This window comes from Electrophorus electricus, chromosome 25 (assembly GCF_041902795.1).
Source record: "Electrophorus electricus isolate QZ-2024a chromosome 25, ASM4190279v1, whole genome shotgun sequence".
NCBI lineage: Eukaryota > Metazoa > Chordata > Actinopteri > Gymnotiformes > Gymnotidae > Electrophorus > Electrophorus electricus.
This window is the reverse complement of record NC_137521.1, coordinates 13,972,501-13,993,920: the sequence shown is the minus strand read 5'-3', so window position 1 is coordinate 13,993,920 and position 21,420 is coordinate 13,972,501. Positions and strand designations below refer to the sequence as shown.

General features: G+C 43.4%; 2 protein-coding genes across 6 annotated transcripts; both read right to left on the bottom strand.

Moving 5' to 3' along the window:
* Window positions 1-825: 825 nt before the first annotated feature.
* mob3a (MOB kinase activator 3A) lies at window positions 826-5,409 on the bottom strand. The gene is made up of 4 exons (XM_027006511.3): window positions 5,268-5,409; window positions 3,925-4,349; window positions 1,921-2,123; window positions 826-1,208 (listed from the first exon to the last, which is right to left on the bottom strand). Exons 2-4 carry the CDS (start codon window positions 4,340-4,342, stop codon window positions 1,179-1,181), a joined length of 651 nt encoding a protein of 216 aa, XP_026862312.1. The 5' UTR covers window positions 4,343-4,349; window positions 5,268-5,409; the 3' UTR covers window positions 826-1,178.
* Window positions 5,410-5,680: 271 nt separating this feature from the next.
* On the bottom strand, window positions 5,681-20,789 carry zap70 (zeta chain of T cell receptor associated protein kinase 70). 5 transcript variants are annotated; one of them, XM_081707625.1, is made up of 13 exons: window positions 20,630-20,789; window positions 14,879-15,318; window positions 14,093-14,253; window positions 13,282-13,420; window positions 11,988-12,069; window positions 11,049-11,071; window positions 10,905-10,941; window positions 10,574-10,784; window positions 9,864-10,070; window positions 8,395-8,587; window positions 7,918-8,058; window positions 7,648-7,760; window positions 5,681-7,347 (listed from the first exon to the last, which is right to left on the bottom strand). In XM_081707625.1, exons 2-13 carry the CDS (start codon window positions 15,278-15,280, stop codon window positions 7,230-7,232), a joined length of 1,827 nt encoding a protein of 608 aa, XP_081563751.1. In that variant the 5' UTR covers window positions 15,281-15,318; window positions 20,630-20,789; the 3' UTR covers window positions 5,681-7,229. The 5 variants fall into 5 exon arrangements, with proteins under 5 accessions (XP_081563751.1, XP_026862221.1, XP_026862223.1 ...); XM_027006420.3 differs by having other exon boundaries at window positions 14,879-15,392; window positions 20,630-20,788; XM_027006422.3 differs by having other exon boundaries at window positions 14,879-15,360; window positions 20,630-20,788.
* Between the last annotated feature and the right edge of the window lie 631 nt (window positions 20,790-21,420).

The following is a 21,420-nucleotide window of genomic DNA, read 5'->3' as shown; positions in this document are numbered from 1 at the left end:
GGGAGACGGGAGAATAATCTCGCATTCCAGTTTGTCTAAATATGCAATATTTCATCAGCAGTCAGTTCGACGCGAAAATCGTGCTTCTGGCTCCATCTATTGGACGTGTGTGTGTGTGTGTGTGTGTGTGTGTGAGTGTGAGAGAGAGACAGTCTCTCATATGCAAAGATTTAATACTATAATCCTGCAATTCTGACCACCAAAATTGCAGTATTACAGTATTAAAACTTTGCAAAGGTAATTAAAAAGTCTGCTTTCATTGTTTCATTTAAAGCCTACAGGAAATTAGGTCATTGTGTAAAAAAGGATGAAGTGGAATCTCACTGTAGGCATGTTGAACTGTACTAAACAAAACAAAAAAGTAACCTTTGCTAATTAGACACATCCTTGTTATATTAGATTTTGTTTTATCATCAATTAGAAATGCCATATGGATGTCCAGCCTTGTAGCTGGCGGCAATAGTCCATCAGTTCTCGTGCAGTCAGTCCATCTCTGACACTGGTTGGTTGAGGACAGTCCTCCATCCTGTCTCTACCCCATTAACAGTGCTCCAGAGAAGCTGACCTGTGACCATTGGTGTAGAGGGTACCAGGCAAACTGTGTATAGCAACAGGTGGGCTAGTCTGTAAATGTAAACAATCTTTAAGACCGGTGTACCCATCAATGAGGCCAGTGAGTGTAGCTGCTAGGTAGATGTTTCTAAAGTGAGTGATGTGTGTTTCTATGAGCCTCACACTAAACTAACCTCAGTTTTTGATTACAGTCTCACATATCCTGGTCTATTGTGCAGTTTTAACTCATCTCAAAAGCACAGAGAAAAAGTAAACATTTCTATCAGAATACATTTAATGTCCCAAATACATACATAAATATTCACAAATATAATCTGTATGTTTCAGACTGTAAAAACAGCAAAAAAAAAAAAAAAAAAGTACTGGAATGATTCTGAATCATTTTGTGAGGAAAACAAAACATGAAAATTGCTAATACTGGTTTCTAGTAAGAACATTCACCTACACAAAGAAAGGAGGGATGTTAACATGTATCTTGCTATAGAATATTACAGTACTTTAAGTCTATAAAAATAGAGTCTTTGGAGACTGCTTTTTACTTCACTCTCTCCCCCTTAACTCATCGTTTCATTGGTCCCGCTGGTCTTTTGGCGGCGTTCTCCCTTTCAGCGACACATCCGTGATGTCATCTCTTTCTGTTTGGACAGCAAGAGGGAGTGGTTTAGTTTCACCAGCGTCAGGTGTCTGCATCACTCAAACACCACAGCTACATACCAGACATGGTACACGGCTAAACACACATCAGTCTCCTCTCAGATCTGTCTGTTATGGTGAACATCATCGTGAGCTTTTGTGCTGTGCTTCACAAAACACGTGACTGACTGCATTGAGATCAGTAACAGGACCGGACGGTGTCACCTGATCCTACAGATTAGGTTCTCACTTCCACAGCTACAGGGGTGAGATGCCGGCTCGCTCAGTCGGCAGCGAGACAGAGTGAGACGCACACTGGTAGAGAGTGAGACATACAGTCACTCACCAAAGCACAAACTGAGTGAGACGGTAAGAGAATGACATCGAAAGGCGTAGGTTTTTTTCAGCTCTGAGAGTTACAAGTTTCTCATTAAGAGCTGGTGGGAGACTGATGGAGACGCGTCACTGTGATGTGACTTCCAGTTAGAGCAAGCAGATCCGCGATGGGTTCGATTGTCACAGTGAGACGTCTTCCTCCCTGTCTTTATAGGAACGTTTTTTGGAGTCCTGTCCTTTAAATTCTATATTTATATATTTAAATATAAAGTTACAAATGGAGACAAAATAGAACTGATGTGAACACATGCAGTCACTCTCCACACAAAGATTTTGCAGTGTATCCATCCACACGCACGCGCACACACACACACTCACCAATGGTTCCAGCTCCTTGTGGTCTATAAGGTTGAATTCAGTAACAAAGTAGTAGAAATGCTTGTAGCAGGTGTTAACGTGGGCCTCTGCCCCCATCTGACTGACACGGTCAAAATGGTGGATGTACACATGGACGAACACTCGGAAGAGGCGCGACAGGATCTTCTTGGCCACCTGAAAGAAGCTCTTGGGGAAGGGAGTACCTGCCGGAGAACAATCAAGAACGACCGGACAGTCAGACAAGGGGTGAGACATGGTACGAATGAGACAGCTTCACCTCTCAACATAGCACCAGCTCTGAAGCAGACAGTGAGAGTGAAGGGCTGAAATACACATCGCATCACTGCAGTAACTAAACCAACAATACAAACAAGTTGTTTTCACAGTGGCATCTGGGTCAGACATATATTAGATTTTTAATGGTTCAGCTATTTTACTGATTTATATAATGCTATAGGTTGACGGCAGCAAACATACATGTAACGTAGACTAAAAACATGTACCTTAAACTGGGACTATTGTGCTAAACTTCAGCAAGTTCTTCTGTGCTAACATGTCTAGCTGTTATGCTAACGTACGCTTAAACAGCTAATGAACGCTCACACAGAACGCACAAACCCTCTGCTGTTGTGGCGATCCAGACTGGCTGTGGTTCCATGTTCTTGATGACCTCTTTAGAGGCATTAGAAACCTGCGCATTAGTGAGGTCACCCGCAGCCACCAGTCTACCTCTGTGACTTCCTCTTAGCTATCGCACCAAACACAGCAGCTAATCTGAGAGCCACCACGACACACGCAATCAATACAAGTGACACGGTAAAAATCTCCACTGCTGCCTGCCACTGAGCTGAGGCCATGGACTTCATGACGCTAAAATAAGAGTCCCAACCAGCACTAGAGACAGGCTAGGTATACATTGGGGGGGAAAAAAATAAAAATAAAAATAATATATTATATATATATATATATATATATATATATATATTTTATAAAAGATGAAGAAACGAAACAGCAAACTTTACAGGTAGTTGTAGTCAGTGCCACAATGTCTCTGTGATTCTGATGTAGTAAACTGATGAAGATTCATGAAAGCTGACACACTGACTCAGACAGCTGTACTCAGGAAGGCAGCAACACTTCCTCTGTGGGTATCGAGATCCTGCGCACTGCGAACCAAAAGGCAACGCCTGCATGACTGTGAGGGTGGGATGTCTGGCAGCGGTGGCATTGATGTGGCAGGGCCAAAAATGCCCCCCCCCCCTCTTCATTTTCTGGTTCTGTTTACTTGTATATAAATGTACCTGCTCTGTAAGACCTTATACACTCCTTACCAACAGAGTAAAGTTATTCTCAAATTATTCTCAGCTAAATCTGACTCAAGCTAACAGCAGTTGGCCCTGCTTTGTCTCATACATTTTTTAAATTCTCATAATCTGAATGTGGATTAACATGCTATACTGCAGCTGAGTCATGTCCTAACCCTAACTCGGATTATAATTAGAATATCTAAACATACTTTGCAGATTATTAGAACATTCACCTGTTTTCTTCTCACTTGTGAAACAATTCTTTAAACCATTTTTTAAATGCCCCAATGTTTCTGAATAATAAACATTGGGGCATAATCTGCATCAGATACAGAAAAATGATCACATCAACACTTGATGTGAAAGTGATTTTCTGTGTATTTAAAATTTATTTCTCTGCTGTTTAATGTCAAGCACATGGAAAAACTTGTGGTCTACAGATGGCAAAAGGCTCAGAACAACTGCAGAGGAGCCACTACACTGGCCAGTGCATTTGTACTTTCTTAAGATAGCTGTCTGTGTAATATGATTAAAAAACAGTATTGCAGACAACTTTGTGCTATTTTTTCTTTGCTTTTTTTCTAATTAAGTTATCATCATCAAGAGTGTTGTTGCGACCCTAAAACGCCTCGTCTGAATTTGGAAGTGAACAGAGCGTCCGAGCCATAGAGGAGAAGCCTGGCGCTGGTGTGCTTACCGACGTTGGTGGGAAAGATCTGCTCATTGTTGATCTGCATCTCTATCCAGTCCATCAGCAGGCTCATGTACGTGGGGGCGGGCAGAGCCGTAGGGCGCTTGTACCGCTGCTCATCCTGCCAGCGGTACTCATACTTGGGCCCTCCGGACATGACCGGGCAGGTCTGGTCCGTGCACGAGTCGCTGATGGTGCCGTAGATGAGGTTGATGCGGTTAAAGAAGTCGACCACGTGCACGGCCACCCAGTCGTTGAGATCCTCGCCGTGCGGCAGCTGTACAGCCAGCTTCAGGTCCAGCCCTGCGTTCAGCGATGCCTGTGCCTTCTTGTGCAGCTCAAAGCGCTGGGTGCCTGGCTCGAACCTGCGCTTGGGTCGGAACGTCCTGTCTTTATTGAAGACCTGCTTCAGGGCCAGCGACATGGCCGGGCTGGTGGGGTGTATGAACACAAACAACAGGAGGTGATGCTGGGTTTTTTGACTTTCCTGTCCCCCCCAACACAGAGGATGTTGATAAAGGTGCTTTGGGGTGAGAGGCAGAGTGCAGCTCCAAGGAGAACAGATGCTATGGGGGGGGGAGTGAGAGAGATATTACATTAGGTCAAGCTCTTATCTGTCTAATCATAACAAGAGTAATGAAAAAGTAGAAGTGGATTTCTTTGGTCTTTCCCTGATACTGAGAGAGACGTCCGCACCACTGGGCTCCTACACTCGTGCCAAGGACGTCATATTGCCACTAACACTGATACGTTTGTAGAAGTGGAAAATCAAACATCTACAAACAATGCGAGGCAGTAAAACATATTTCTTTTGTGGAACAAGATACATTTTCATGGCATCTGAGGACATACAATTAAATAACAGGACAGCAAACAAGCAAACAGTTTAAAGTAGCTGCATAAGCCTCCTTAAAGGACTTGTGGTGTCGGTGAAAACCTAAACCATGAATCCATTACGCCGGGAAAGTTGTAAACGATGTAATAACGTCTCGGGAATGTGGGGGACTTTCTCGCCCCGGGTGAGGAGCCTCCTGTTAGGGGCAGGTTGGTAGTTACCCCCGGGAGCAGAACCTATCCACCTGGAAGCGTAGCACAGCCTGCTTCTCCGCACACAGGAGGAGAAGGCGTTTAAAACCATAACCAGCCTACGGCGCCATGAACGGCAACAAAAGCGAAACAAACTCCTGCGCCCGCGGCTCGAATTCTAACCGTCCACCACCGAATAAAAGGCGGAAACGAGCAAAACACGTTTACGAAAACTGCGCTTTAAGACTAACACACCAGAACTGTGCCCCTAACGGCACCGTCTCCGCCTGGTCAAACCGCCCATGAACTTCAACTAAACTTACCGACCAGCAGATACTCGCTTCTTCCTCTTTGGTGTAACCGCCTGCGTTCAGCGCGAGTCTACACAGACGTTTCCTGTTTAAAGCTCCATGCTGCTCGGCCCCGATCCCCCACCGCCTAATTCTTAGCGCCGCTAACTAATGCAGACGAACGTCAGCCTGCTTAGGAAACTACAGAGAAAGCCCCTCCCGAGCGAGCGTCGCACGCGCCCTGCACAAGACGTCACACGCCCGGTTGAGCAGTAAAGCGCGTGCACGCTGGCACCTCAGCCTTAGGCCGGATGGCACGAGCTGCGTTCAGGCTCGGTAAGGGACATCTTGCGTTTTGTAAAGAAACGCCTAATGACTTTATCTGGCAAAATAGAAAAAAACCCAAAAACATTAAAATACGGATGCGTTGTTTTCACACAGCTTCATTCATTTCCGTATGCTTTTCACCTATGTATACATGTTCACCTTCACATGTTGTATTTATTGACTTTGCATGGTTTATTTATTAAAGCACAAATTCACATAGAAGGAAGGAAAACTCGTGAACAGTCAGCATGAAAACATTACACTGAGCTTTTGGTTTCCATTCACATATCATCATCCGCCATGGACTGGATAAGGAGCAAGGTTTACTCCTGGATAATGAGTGAGGTTTGCTCCCGGATAAGGACTGGATAATGAGCGAGGTTTGCTCCTGGCAGCCAGCATCACATTCTCAAGATTACTGAGCACTCTGTCACTGGTGTAAGGTGATGTAAAACATGACAAGGAAATACACATAAAACCTCACTTAGCACTATGCATCACAATGTCAAAGAGAATGGGATAGAAATGTGTGGGTGTTTTTTTAAAAAGCAACAAAAACAAACTAATACAAAAGCAATGTCAGGTTTTGCTCTGAAGGTTTCAGGCGATGGTTCCTTAACCCAGTGTAGGCCAGCACTCGGCCTTCTTATGTTTGCCCTTCACTAACACATGGTGATGTATGCGGGTGTATGGCACTGAGTTACAGGGGTGTTGTGGTCTGAGAGATAGACGGGTGTTGTGGTCTGAGAGATAGACGGGTGTTGTGGTCTGAGAGATAGACGGGTGTTGTGGTCTGAGAGATAGACAGGTGCTGTGGTCTCACAGTTACAGGTTCTGTGGTCTGAGAGATAGACGGGTGCTGTGGTCTGAGAGATAGACGGGTGCTGTGGTCTCACAGTTACAGGTTCTGTGGTCTGAGAGATAGACGGGTGTTGTGGTCTGAGAGATAGACGGGTGCTGTGGTCTGAGAGATAGACGGGTGTTGTGGTCTGAGAGATAGACGGGTGCTGTGGTCTGACAGTTACAGGTCCTGTGGTCTGAGAGATAGACGGGTGCTGTGGTCTCACAGTTACAGGTTCTGTGGTCTGAGAGATAGACGGGTGTTGTGGTCTGACAGTTACAGGTCCTGTGGTCTGAGAGATAGACGGGTGCTGTGTCTCACAGTTACAGGTTCTGTGGTCTGAGAGATAGACGGGTGTTGTGGTCTGAGAGATAGGCGGGTGTTGTGGTCTGAGAGATAGACGGGTGTTGTGGTCTGAGAGATAGACAGGTGCTGTGGTCTGAGAGATAGACGGGTGCTGTGGTCTGAGAGATAGACGGGTGTTGTGGTCTGAGAGATAGACAGGTGCTGTGGTCTGAGAGATAGACGGGTGCTGTGGTCTGAGAGATAGACGGGTGTTGTGGTCTGAGAGATAGACAGGTGCTGTGGTCTGAGAGATAGACGGGTGCTGTGGTCTCACAGTTACAGGTCCTGTGGTCTGAGAGATAGACGGGTGCTGTGGTCTCACAGTTACAGGTTCTGTGGTCTAAGAGATAGACGGGTGCTGTGGTCTCACAGTTACAGGTTCTGTGGTCTGAGAGATAGACGGGTGTTGTGGTCTGAGAGATAGACGGGTGCTGTGGTCTGACAGTTACAGGTCCTGTGGTCTGAGAGATAGACGGATGCTGTTAATCAGCAGGTTTTTCCTCGTCTTCCTTTGTTTCTGTGGAGACTTTCTTTGAGGTGGAGTAATAGTATGTCCTCATTCTCTCCTCTACCTGTACAAAGCTGGGCCTCTCTTCATATCTGGAAAATATACATATGACACACAATTATTTTCACATTCTTCTCAATGTATGTAAATCAGCTGACTGATTGGATACCATTACAGGAACCTCTGCAGGACAGCTGTGGCGAGAATACAACTCCCCAAAACAGCAGCTGTGCTGTGTCTGTCTCTGTTGGGCGTGGCGTTAACCCTAGCCTAGCCTAGCCGAGGGGCGGCTTCACCACTTCCACATTGGGTCCCACATTGTGAAGCCTCATACATCTAAAGTACATTCACTTCTCTGTAACACATTGGTAAAGCTAGTGAAGTTCACACACTTGTAGGTCCAGCAGTCCTTCATCAGCTCATATATGGGCTCCGGGCAGCTGGCGGGACGGTCCATGCGGTTCCCGGCCTGTAGGAAGCTGATCACCTCGGGACCCTTCATCTTCTACACAGGACAAAGCAAATGCAGGTGGAATGTCAACAAACAGGCAGACGTTTGGAAGAAAAGTCAAGGTTTGTTTGTCATAGGCACAGTCTGTCCATGGCAGCTGCCGTTGGTATTGAGCCTCGGTAAGTTGCTCTGTGGGAACGCGCAGGAATACCTTGTATGGTTTTCCACCGTATGAGAAGGCTTCCCACATGGTGATCCCGAAGCTCCACACATCACCTTTGCTGGAGAACTTGTGGAAGTTGATGCATTCTGGAGCATACCACTTTAAAGGCCATTTTCCTAACGTGCGTGCCTAGACGCACGCACACACACACACACACACACACACACACACACACACACACACACACACACACACACACACACACACACACGAACACACACACATACTTGTCTTTAATTTTGTTTTCAACACACAGACACAGACGCACATGTACACACAAATACACAAAACCACATGAATCCACATCGACAGAAATATGTTCTTTTCCTGGTGGCTGTGGGCCTTTGTGGTCTATGAGATTGAATTCAGTAGCAAAGCAACAAAAATAACATGCATACACACTCATACACATGCATGTACACACACACACACACACACACATGAAAAGGCTGAGGTTTGCCATACCTTATAATAGTTGTCGTCTGCCCCCAGGGCCTTGGAGAGGCCAAAGTCGCTGATTTTGGCATAGTGCTGGTTGACCAGTAGCACATTACGAGCCGCCAGATCTCTGTGCACAAAGTTCTTCTCCTCTAAATACTTCATCCCCAGAGAGACCTGGTGCATCAGCTCAACCACGTTTTCCACTGCAACCTGATCTCTGAGAACGTACACACACGTACACGTACACGTACACACACACACACACACATGCACACACATACACACATGTACACATACACATGTACACACACGTACACATACACACGTACACATACATGTACACACGTACACACACATACACACACGTACAAACACACGTACACACATGCACACACACATACACACACGCGTTCAAACACACGTACGCACACACACAGGGTTAGAGTCAGAGCTTGTTTATAACAATCAGAGTAATATTAAGAGAGAAGGAGATGGTTGCAGGGCTGTTTATTGTTGATTCATTACAACACTTTTACTTTCACTTTATAGGGAACATGTAGCAAGAGACTACGGGATCTCAAGAGGGACACAAGTATCTGTAGAATTGAATTCACCAAGTTCCTACATTTCAGTTTACATAGTCACTTAGGTCATGCAACCTTATTTTATTCAAAAAGACTGTCTGCATAATTATTTATTGGCCTCTATATTTGTGCATATATTTATCTGTCATATGCACAAACTGTCCAGGACGACTGCATGTTGAAACACGTGTGGTGAAGCTCAGGTAATTACTACAGTGTTACAGCTCCACAGACTTTGGGCTGTGGGCCAATCAGTGAAAGCTGAGAGAGGCACACAGAGGACTCCCATAATGCCAAGCTCCTTTCTGTACATTTATGGACGCCTCGATGTTTCCATCCGCATATAGAATTTATCTGCACCTCCATAACTTCACTGTTAATGACGATTAAGGCAACTGGATGGTAATTTGTTATTAAAGTCCCACCATCCTCTACAGCCCTTCTGAGGTCTGGAACCACCCAAACATCTCTGTTACTTGGTTCTTTGTAATCAGTACAGACTTCACACTCCGTATTTCAGTTTTGGCTCTGCCTGTCCACTGTGTAATAAAATATTCAGACTGAAGTTGCATTTCCCTCTACATTAAACTCTGTTGTTTCACCCTCCCCTCACTCACTGTTTTTATAGTCTGAAATTTTGCAAAGATCATTATCGCCAAGACAACGCAAACCAGCACAAATATGCTTATTACATATGTGAACTGAAAGTGGCCACTTTATGAAAGATTTAAACTTATACATAACTTAAGTGACCCCTGCATGTGTCTTGATTCTGGTTGTCTGTGTTAGTTATTTGGTATCTCAGGTGTGCGGGGTCAGGTGTGCGGGTTCAGGTGTATGGGTTCAAGTGTGCGGGATCAGGTGTTTGGGTTCAGATGTGCGGGTTCAAGTGTGTGGGTTCAGCCTTACTTCTTGCTGGAGAGGAACTTGTTGAGGGGCCCAGCAGGGGCCATCTCCATGACGAGCATCAGGGCCTCCGCCTGGCACAGGCCGATCATGCGCACGATGTAAGGGTTGTCCAGCTGGTGCATGATGTCAGCTTCACGCATCATCTCATCCCGAACTGCCTTCTCGTTCTCACTCTTCAGCACCTTGATGGCCACGTCGATGTGCTTGCTAAAAGAGAGAGAGAGACAGACATAGAGAGAGAGTGAGAGAGAGAGAGAGAGAGAGAGAGATGGGGGGATGTCATATGGAAAAAGGAAACAACATTGGTTGTTGAATGCTTGTGTGCGCTCAGTAAAAGTGCCCACAGAACGGACCTTTCACACTCATTTGGTTACAGTCTGGTTTTGCAAATATGGGCAATGTGTAGAGGTGAGCCAGAGGGAACCACAGCATGGGGAGGGGATATGGTACAGTGCTGTAAGACACCACTGCACCACTACAGTGAGGAGCTGAACACAAACGCAAGGGCTCACTGCAACACTCGCTGCACATAGTGTTTTTCTGAGGGACGATCTCATGATTACTTAAGCTCATTCTAGTTTTCTCCAGAATTAAAACACACAAGGACACTATGGTAACCTTCTCAAGAACATTCTGTATTCCTTCTGCATTCTTTCATACTGTACATTTTTGGTCTCACACGATGCACTTTGCCACGTCACACCGATTACCTCTTCATCTTATAAACGCCTTTCTTCACGGAGCCGAAGTTCCCTGAGCCCAGCTCCACCTCGTCCACCATCAGCTTCTCACGTTTAATGAAGAGTGTCTTCTCCTGGAGCTCCTTGGGGTCAGCATATGGACTGACGAACTCATCGCTGTCCATGGGCAGAGTTTGCCGCCCTGCAGGCAATGAGGTCAGGGTCTTGCAGGCGCCAGGAACTGAAAATAAGAAGAGGAAAAACAAGGAGAAAATGATGATAAATTTCTCAAGGTTTCTTCCCATGAATACATTAAAGAAAATCACCAAAACAATTAAGTATTGCAGTGACACAATCTCACCTTCAGGGGGCGGCGTGTAGCCATTACCTCTGGCCCTCTGCAAACGTGAGAAAGGGTGGTTACAAAGAACCCAGATGCAGTCAAGTTTTGATATCCTGTTTATGGTAAGACACACAACACCAGATAAGTGTTTCTGATACTTACAACTAATGGCACCGCTGGAGTATCTAAAGACAGAACAGAGAGGTTTAGTTAAACGTAAATCACTCATAAATGAGCATGTAGAAGACCAAGTCCTAGAGGTCACACATTCTACTGATTTATGTGTTTCTCTCTGATTTAGTGGGATTTGGTTCCCATGATCACACCATTTCACAGAGGGTGGGGGGTCCTGATTAACTCACCTCATCTGATCTCACCTATTCTCAGTACCTTTGCATCATCCTACACCTGCCCAGAGCTTACAGGACACCTCACCTCAAGGAACCCTCGACTAGCTCCGAGGATTCTGTAGATACATGTACCTCTGGCATCTGTGTTTTGTCTGGGTCAGAACCGAACCTGTTCCTTTTGGAATGTGTTTGTGATTGTGTAAAACAAACTGTCTTCTCTGAGCTGTCTAGCCCTGGACAACTTTGCTTAGAGAGGAAAGGAATTAATTTCTGATCACACTCAAATACTAAATCATACACATTACTTGATTGTTTTATAAATATAAAATCATATATTCTAAAATTCTAAGATATATGGCCTATGTCTGTCCCATTCATAAGGACTAGGAAGTTCTGAAAAATCTTCCAGGGTGAATTCACATCAACCACACTGTTACCATAGGAACACAGTGTTATGCATACGCAGCCTTTCACTGGTACACTTCACGCTGCTTTACTGCACGTGGAACAGTGCAGTTGCCACCCGCTGTTATTAATAGAGCACATATCATATTATTAAATTCCTGTACATATGCCTATTTTTATAAGACTATGCACAGGTTATAAATAACCCTCATGATGAGTTTGTATTATTATATGCATCATGGGAATTGCACTAGTACAGTTGACGCAAGCGTTATTAAAAGTTCATATGTTAATATTATCTACGCTGGCTGTTATGAACAAATAATCAGGAGGGGTGAGTACGCACGGTTTGCGCTGTGTTGATTCACACAGGCTTCACGAAGCAACGTGACCAGGCCGTCGGGTTTCATCTTTAGATACTCAACCAGCTGGGACAGAAAGACCAACATGATCAGAAATAGGCGTAGAAATGTTCATCTTATAATAAAATTACAGGATTGAATCACACGTATTCTCTACATTACAGGGCTCTTGATAAGTGCACATTTGAATGATCTACAGTCATTGTAGACTGAAATACGTCAGAATTATATACTGGGGATTTGTCAAAACAAGTAGTCTATTATATAGACGTGTAGGTATGGACGCATGTCTCTAGTTGATTATATAGACATGTAGGTATGGACGTATGTCTCTAGTCTATTATATAGACGTGTAGGTATGGACGTATGTCTCTATTATATAGACATGTAGGTATGGATGTATGTCTATTATATAGACATGTAGGTATGGACGTATGTCTCTATTATATAGACATGTAGGTATGGACGTATGTCTCTATTATATAGACATGTAGGTATGGACGTATGTCTCTATTATATAGACATGTAGGTATGGACGTATGTCTCTATTATATAGACAAATAGGTATGGACGTATGTCTCTATTATATAGACATGTAGGTATGGACGTATGTCTCTATTATATAGACATATATGTATGGACGTATGTCTCTAGTCTATTATATAGACGTGTAGGTATGGACGTATGTCTCTATTATATAGACATGTAGATATGGACGTATGTCTCTATTATATAGACATGTAGGTATGGACGTATGTCTCTAGTCTATTATATAGACGTGTAGGTATGGACGTATGTCTCTATTATATAGACATGTAGATATGGACGTATGTCTCTATTATATAGACATGTAGGTATGGACGTATGTCTCTAGTCTATTATATAGACATGTATGTATGGACGTATGTCTCTAGTCTATTATATAGACAAATAGGTATGGACGTATGTCTCTATTATATAGACATGTAGATATGGACGTATGTCTCTATTATATAGACATGTATGTATGGACGTATGTCTCTAGTCTATTATATAGACGTGTAGGTATGGACGTATGTCTCTATTATATAGACATGTAGATATGGACGTATGTCTCTATTATATAGACATGTAGGTATGGACGTATGTCTCTAGTCTATTATATAGACGTGTAGGTATGGACGTATGTCTCTATTATATAGACATGTAGGTATGGACGTATGTCTCTATTATATAGACATGTAGGTATGGACGTATGTCTCTAGTCTATTATATAGACATGTAGATATGGAAACATACCTGCCATACAGTGTCAAATTTGGTTCCTTCTGGCATGGAGTATTTGCCCGATTTATCGTGCAGAATTCGGTAGTGGTAGGCTGTCTTTCCGTACATCACAGAGAGAGCAAAGGTACCCGATTCATCTCGTTCTCTTACCCTAAGAGAGGGAAACATCCTGCGTAAACCTGTAGAATTGCCCTGAAATGGTATAAAACTGTGTTTCACAGAATATCTGTAAAAATATCCAGTCTATTAATAGCATGCGAGAGCTTTTTCTAAAAAACCGCTAGGACTACAGCATGAAGGACGTATCGCTCAAACCTGTCTCACCATTTACATATTATTTAAATGTTTGTTTGTGACTTCGGGATTTTTACTGAACGCAGTGGTGTTAACCTTTTGATGTTAAAATATTGAAAATTATTAGTTTTCAATCTTGATATTTTGCGACGACCTTGCGTGATGTTTTAGGAAAAATAGCATGTTGTTCTTGAGTAACTGTAAGACTACATTTGAAAAGTGGGGAAAAAGCTCTTTTATTTTACGTTGATTTACTCTAATGCACGATGTTATATTTAAGTGGCACAAATAACTAACTTTAGGAATTTATATATATATATATATATATATATATAGTGCCTGGATTGATTACAAGCCTATGATTCAATATATTTATAGCTCACTATTCATACAAAATTAAGATATATGCGTGTATTTAAACTATGTATATAAACAAATAACACACCTACAACTATACAGCTAGGATTATTAGGATAACCCAACCCTAACCCAGAAGTGTGCAGCTGGCCAGGAGAACGGATTCACTCACAGGAACTTGCCGTCGGGCTGCGAGGCAGAGTAGAGGCGTCTCTCGCCTTCAGTCCGGGAGATTTTGCCGTGGTACCAAGGCATCTTTTCATGGGCCGTGGTGGCGATCAGCTTCTCCAGCTGAGGGGCCTGGCTAATGATGGCCTGCTCCATGGCTTCTCCCTCAACACAGCAATGCAAATGGTGGTATTTTTTAAATGAAGCTATCTTTGGTAAAATGCAAAAACAAAAATCCCACCATTTGCTGGTCCTCACAAGATAGATCTGATTTTTAAATCTGTTTTTCACATACAGTCAGGACATTTTTTGTCCTAAAAATATGCAAAAATAAAAAAAAAACAAAATGCATGCACACACACACACTTATATACACGCACACAAACAAACACACTAATACACACAAAAACAAACACACACACACTCCTATACACACAAACACAAACAAACACCCACACACACTCCTACACACAAACACACACACTCCTACATACAAACACAAACAAACACACACACACACACACACTCCTACACACAAACACACACACTCCTACACACACACTCCTACATACAAACACACACTCCTAAACACACAAACACAGCCAAACTCACAGGGAAAGCGGTAGGGGATGAGACCAGGGTTAGGGGGAATCAAGGCTTCTGTTTAGATCAGGCATGAGCCACGGTTATTTATTTATCTCAGCCAAGTATATTCAGAACCTGTTGCTTTTGTTTGTGTTACTAATATATTGTATGTTCTTTTGGATTTAACAAATTCCCACTCCCTCACCTCCAGGTTCCAGGTGTGCCGGACGTATTCCCGAAGCATGTTGTCCCTCAGGCTGTCGAAGACACCGGATTTGACAGCCTGATCGGCGGGTCGGAGGCAGGGCTTCCTCAGTGTGCACACCAGCCCGTCGGCATCCTTACTGTAGAACTCGCACAACTCGGCCGGGCCGCAGTGGGGTTTGCCGCCCGAGATGCAGTAGGTGCCGTTCAGCTGCTTCTCCACAGGGTAGTGGTAGAACTCCAGGTTCCACACCAGCGAGAGTACATAGCCGCCCAGGCTGCGCAGGCATTGACGCAGCAGGAACAGACCGTCCGACATGCCTGCCAGCTTCAAGTGCTGCTCAGCCTCTGAGCGGCTGATGCTGCCGTAGAAGAAGGGGAGTTCAGTGGCAGGTTCGATCATTGTGAGTCAGGGTGGCAGTCCGAGGCGCAGGAGCAGGACTGGAGGAGGCACCAGAGGCAGACGGTCAGACGCTCAGGTGTCTAGAGAGACACACACATGTGTATCATTTGTTCTGATGATTGAATCAGAGAGCGAGAGAGAAAGCACAAGTTAGTTATGGCTGTGAGAAGTGAAAGGAAAAGTTAATTTGATTCAGTTTCAGCAGTTTCGTACACTAAGGGCGTGGAAATAAATAGTATTCTCTCTGACTCATCTTAACATGTCACACTACACACGCATTAAAATGCCTCTGCTTTCACACTGTCTCATAAAAATTGTGCTGTAACACATTGTTAACTCAGAACATTTATAGTAAAAATCTGATGCCTTTATCCAAAGCAACTTACAATTATAACTTGAGCAATTGAGAGTTAAGGGTCTTGCTCAGGGGCCCAACAGTGGCAGGACTTAAACCAGCAACCTTCCAATTACAAGTCAAGCACCTTAACCACTGAGCTACCAGCAGGGCTATAGTATGGAAGGCTCCCGGGTGCCCACGTGTTGCTCTGCTGCTGGAAAATGCGGCAGCCATCTGAGCTCATCCTGCCCTCAGCCACGTCGCCCTGCCACAACAGGAAGTCTACACACATCCTCCCCTCCCCCTCGGATCTCGGCATGTATGCTCAGCCGCAGGTGTGGGTGCTTCGCGAATGTTCCTGACCTCTGGCACATAGGCACATGCTTACACAGGGATCCACGAGACGGACACTTCTTGAGTGTTAGCAAAAACAAATCCCCGCTGGGAAGAAAACAACAGTCTTGCTGGAATACCCTGTGGAAAATATTACTAATAAATAAACAGAAATAAACGCACTCAAGATGAGACCAACATTTAAACGAACCTTGGCATGTCAAGCGTTTTATCCGATAGTTCCTACAGTATTATAAATAATAGTAAAATACATCTCAGGCAAATGGATGAGTGACAGCACATGAAAGAGAATTCACTACAAATACTAATCATTTTAAAAACATCTTAAACCACATAACTAACTTATTAAATTAACTTATTTTATAAGTAACAGTAAAATCTGATACCAAAAATGAAATTATATTTGTTAGTAGATTCTAGTATGAAATGTTTGACATACTGAAGGCTGTTACCTCTTACTAAGTCTTCAGAAGACCAACTCCCTAAGAAGAGAGTGTGAGTGTGTGTGTGAGTGAGTGAGTGTGTGTGTGTGTGTGTGTGTGTGTGTGTGTGTGAGTGTGTGAGTGTGTGTGTGTGTGTGTGTGTGTGTGTGTGAGTGTGTGTGTGTGTGAGTGAGTGTGAGTGTGTGTGTGTGAGTGCGTGTGTGAGTGTGTGAGTGTGTGTGTGTGAGTGTGTGAGTGTGTGTGTGTGAGTGTGAGTGTGTGTGTGTGTGTGTGTGTGTGTGTGTGTGTGTGTGTGTATGGGTTTTGCTGCTCTGTGTGTTTAATCTTTTCCTGTGTGTGGGTGATGTAGAGTGCAGATTGCTAAAGTTGAAGGTGGTGTTACCAGAGAATAAGCAAAATGAACATATTCCTAACGCTATAGACTTGCCCTGTATGATCTGTTAACAAACAAACAAACAAAAACAAAAAACAATAAGCCCCAGTCATTCTGCTAGGACTGTGTCCTGAGACACCATGCCCCAAGACCTCATGTCCTGAGATTCTGTGTTGCCCGCTGTCACAATGGCAAGATCAGGGATCAGATATTACATAAGAATAAAAAAGTAACTGATATGAACAGATAGCCGCCACAAGCAACATTTCCTCATGGTAACTCTTCTGAAGGCTCTAACATCCCCGCCCTCTGTGTCGAGGGTGACGGTCTGCTGTGTGGGTAGCAGGTACTCCACTCTCAGCAAGGCCTCTTGCATCACAAGGGTTACCTTCCTGGACACAGTCACTACAGAGGACACCAGTACAGTGAAAGCCCCTGAGAGAGACACACACACACACACACACACACACACACTCAGACCTTGTGTTCTAACAAACACAAGGCCACAGCAAAGGGACCATGCATTTTAAAGACAGCGAGGTGACAGTGAGTTATAAAAGCTGTCATGGAAACCTCTGACCAGCATGGCCACCGACTTAAGGGTGGTCTCCGCCCCCTCATACATAATTCATCACAACCTCAGGCTCTGCCTTATAGTCTTATACTTTAGAGTGTTTTGTATTCTTTTTAGGCCTAGTTGGGTCTAGTTGGGTCTATATGGAGTGTTGTGTATAGACTATGTACCGTATGGTCTTAGTGTTTACTGTCTGCCTTTGAGTAGGTGTGTGGGCCCCATTTCCCTATATTTCAGTTCATTATGGAAAATGTTAACTTAAACTCAGCCACCATCTTATGAATTCAAAAATTAGTCACCCGTTTCTTCCTCTCGGTGTCCTTTTTCCCGAGACCAGTAGGAGTGAGTCTATGTAAGGTGTCCTCTCACACCAGGGACTGTTTATATGGCTCAGCGCTCATGATTTGTCAACGCAAGCCGCATTCTAAGAGCGGACCGTGGCGAGCTTGTGAGAGTGAAAATGATTTAAATTGCAGGGCTACGACATCTCTGCAGTCAGGGAACAGCAGTGTGTCTGGGTGCAGGGCTACTGAGAACACTGAGAAAGCATCAGGCTGAAATGCAGCAGTTACACTCACACCTACCAAGGTTACAGTCTAACTCAGAAAACTTACAGTCTAACCTAGTAAAGTTACACTTGTAAACTTAACAAAGTTATAATAGCAAAATTACACTGAGAAAAGTAGCAGTAAAAGACAGACTGACAAAAATAGAACTCAAACCACACCGCCATCGATAAAAGACATACTCGCATACACCAGGCGATTAGAAGAATGCAAAGAACTAAAAATAACTGACAGATTGTCATATTTGAATTAGATATACAGAAAATGCCAGGTCTAATTTATCTAATGTCTAGTGGGGTTACCATGGAAATGTTTGAGATCTGGAGCGCATTCAAGAAACTCTGTTTCCAGAAGGCACCATGTACCACAGTTTATGCATTATATTCACTAAGTTAATTTCTCTTCTAGCACAGAACAATAATCTGTAATTTAGGGGCGTGAGATAACAGTACGTTTATTTGAGTAAAAACTGAACAAAGTTCTACATTTTCCTCTGGTACTGGCTGCCAAATGGCATGTTGGTAGCATTTCCTGAGGTGGCTACTCTGCTCCAAACACTCGTCCTTTCAGATTGACAGGTACCATCCCTCCATAGTTTCAACTTCAGAACCAGATTAGTAAGAATGTCTTTGTTGGTACAATGTTGCGGTAAAATGGTCTCAGTAAAAATAACCTATAAAAATAATTGTACACAAGTATCTTGGGATTAGAATTTTCATTATTATTCTCAGTACATTCTAGGAACAGCAATTATATAAAAATAACTAAAAAAAATCCCTCTACGTCTAACACTTCTACTCAGTTCTTCTTTAGGCTTCTGTACACCCGCTGCCTTGGACCAAATCTGGGAGCATGGCTCACATCAACAGTTTTATTTACTGTATTACCGACTTTCTCTTTAGCCTAATAACACTTTAAAGCTCCGAAATATAATTGCCTTGTGCTGAATGGAAAAAAAACCATCTCTAAGAATAGCAGCGTACTGCGGAAACCAAAAGACTGTTTTTTTTTTGGGTTTTTTTTCCAAGCCATAAAGGGCCATTAGTGCCACTGACCTCTGCCCTGTTGAACATTTCTGTTCGTGTTGTGATTGGAGTTTGTGTTCCTCAGCCATCTTGGCCTGATTCAGAGCCCATATTTAGCCGTTCCCATGGCTGCGTTGTAGCATGGCGGGACGTCTGGGCCCGTGGCAGGCCTGGACCTAACGCTGCTGGACCCAGACCACCCACAGCTGCCACTGCCGTCTTTGCTCTTTACATAATCTGTGCTGATATGAAACCTCAGATATATTAACTGATGTGAAGTGAGATATTTGTGGGGTTATTTGTGCAGCCTTATTGCAGAGTTACCAAAACAGCTTTGTGCTTCAGGAGGAAAAGACAATGTGTGGGTATACAAACGTGAGTATGCTAATCTACCAGATTACGGATGATAACAACTGTCATGTCTTATTCTTCAGAAAAGACTGAAAGAGTTTGTCTCTAAATAGAAACATATAATTTCAAATCAATTTGGGAAAATAAAAAAGCTCTTGCCTAACAGACGTTTATTTTTGAGTGTGTTGGACGGCTCTTAAAATTCAAATACAACCTCCTTCTTTGAAGCCAAAGCTGTGTTCTCAGAGTTCTGTGATAGAAAAGATGTGTTTTTCCCCTTTGTTGTAGGCTTGTATTGTAAAATCAGCATTTTTGCTGAAATTGTTTGTGCACAATGTGAGGCATGATGCTATGAGATGAACATCGCTCTTTGCAGCAGTAAAGCACGAATATAACGGCCTTTAATTAATCCATACGGTAATATTATTATTGAAGCAAAATTCAATATAATTAACCTACAAATTTTGAATTTTTTGAAAATTATAAAGACCTTATATACCCTGAAGTCAAAGCTACTCATGATGTCACAGCCAACATTAGTCACAAATTATATACTTGGCTGAGAGCAGTCCTGATCAGTTAAAATGGTTAAAATTATTATTATTTTTGCTTCCAGAAGTTGACTTTGCTGTCTAAAATAAAAGATAAACCTTTTTGAGATCAAATGTTTTGGATCTGCACGACGAGTCGTTTGCATTTAGACTGTGCACGTCTGGTACTTGTACAAAAAAAAAAACTACCAGGGTAACAATTTAACAATCTTTCAACTTTCTCATTTGCACTTAACCTAAAGTGCAATTTAGACACAATAAGATGACTTACAAAAAGCTTTTTTTTTTTTTCAATTTAGCAACTTAAACATCAGTGAATCATGAACATCATAGCAGCACTAGTACCTCCACTTAACACAGATAACCACGCAGCAAGAAGAGAGTGGATGCCTTAAACATCGCTAAATTGTTCAACAAAGCCACAGCAAATTGTTACATACCCCTTATCAAAGAAATGCTTTGAGAATATGACTGCCTTCAATGTGATGAACTCAACACCTTCTCAGTGTTAAAGGCCTTTCATTAGCTTAGCTGATCAACTGAGTAAATTCACATGTGAAACAAAGTTTTCCACATTCTGGGATAACTGCAGCAGTCACGCCTGCCAGCCCAACAGTCTTCCGGATCTGCCTTACCCCATCTATGCATGGTTTTGCAGGTTTAACGTTTAGGTCAGCACAGGAAGCGTTGGGAAAACAGCAACCATTGAGACAGGAGAAGGCATCCATCCTGGAGACCTGCCCGAGAAGCCCAAACAATCCCATTAAACACTCACCTAAGGAGGCTGAAGAGAAAGAGGGAGAAACGCTTGTATATGCGCACACACACACACACACACGCGTGCGCGATGAAGAGTGAGGCGGGTATCAACTGCTGTACGAGGGCAGGAACAAGCGTTGCAGGTCTGTAGAGGTGAAGAAGTTCTCTGATCTGGTTTGATCTAGGACATCTGTGCTCAGCAGGCTCTAGTCTGTGTGTGTGTGTGCATGCGCAGGTGAGCGATGTGGGCTGTTAAACTCCTACAGATCTGCATTCTCTTCAACTTTCTCAGTTCTTAGAAACTCCTGTTTATGTCTTCACCTAAATCAGGCATTTGCCATTTGTTTACAATATAAAACTGGTTCATGTTTCTTTCACTTGGTTCAGGGGCCCACCGAGGCATTGGATCAGCCATAACGCAGTGGTTGTAAAAACTACCACTGCTGCATGGGATTGCAGTCCAGTACATAGTAGTGTAATCAAAACAAACCCTCACAGAAACACTAAGGATGGACTCAGACTTGTAGATCAGTACAATAATAATAATAGTAATAACTCAGGCCTTCCTGGACAAATCTATCAAAAACAGGCAATGTTTTTTCTTCCTTTCTGTTCTATGGTAAATATAAGATATAGAGGACCAAGTTGAAGGAATATAATGTTTCTGAAACATTAGTTCAAAAAGCAAACGTCGCATCTGGCATTTAGCAGCAGCAGGGTATCAGATATCCGCAGGTGAAGAGCGCGACCCCTTGCGGGCCCCTGTCGTCTCCAGAGCGCGCTTGTGTGTGCAGCTCCTCCCTGCGT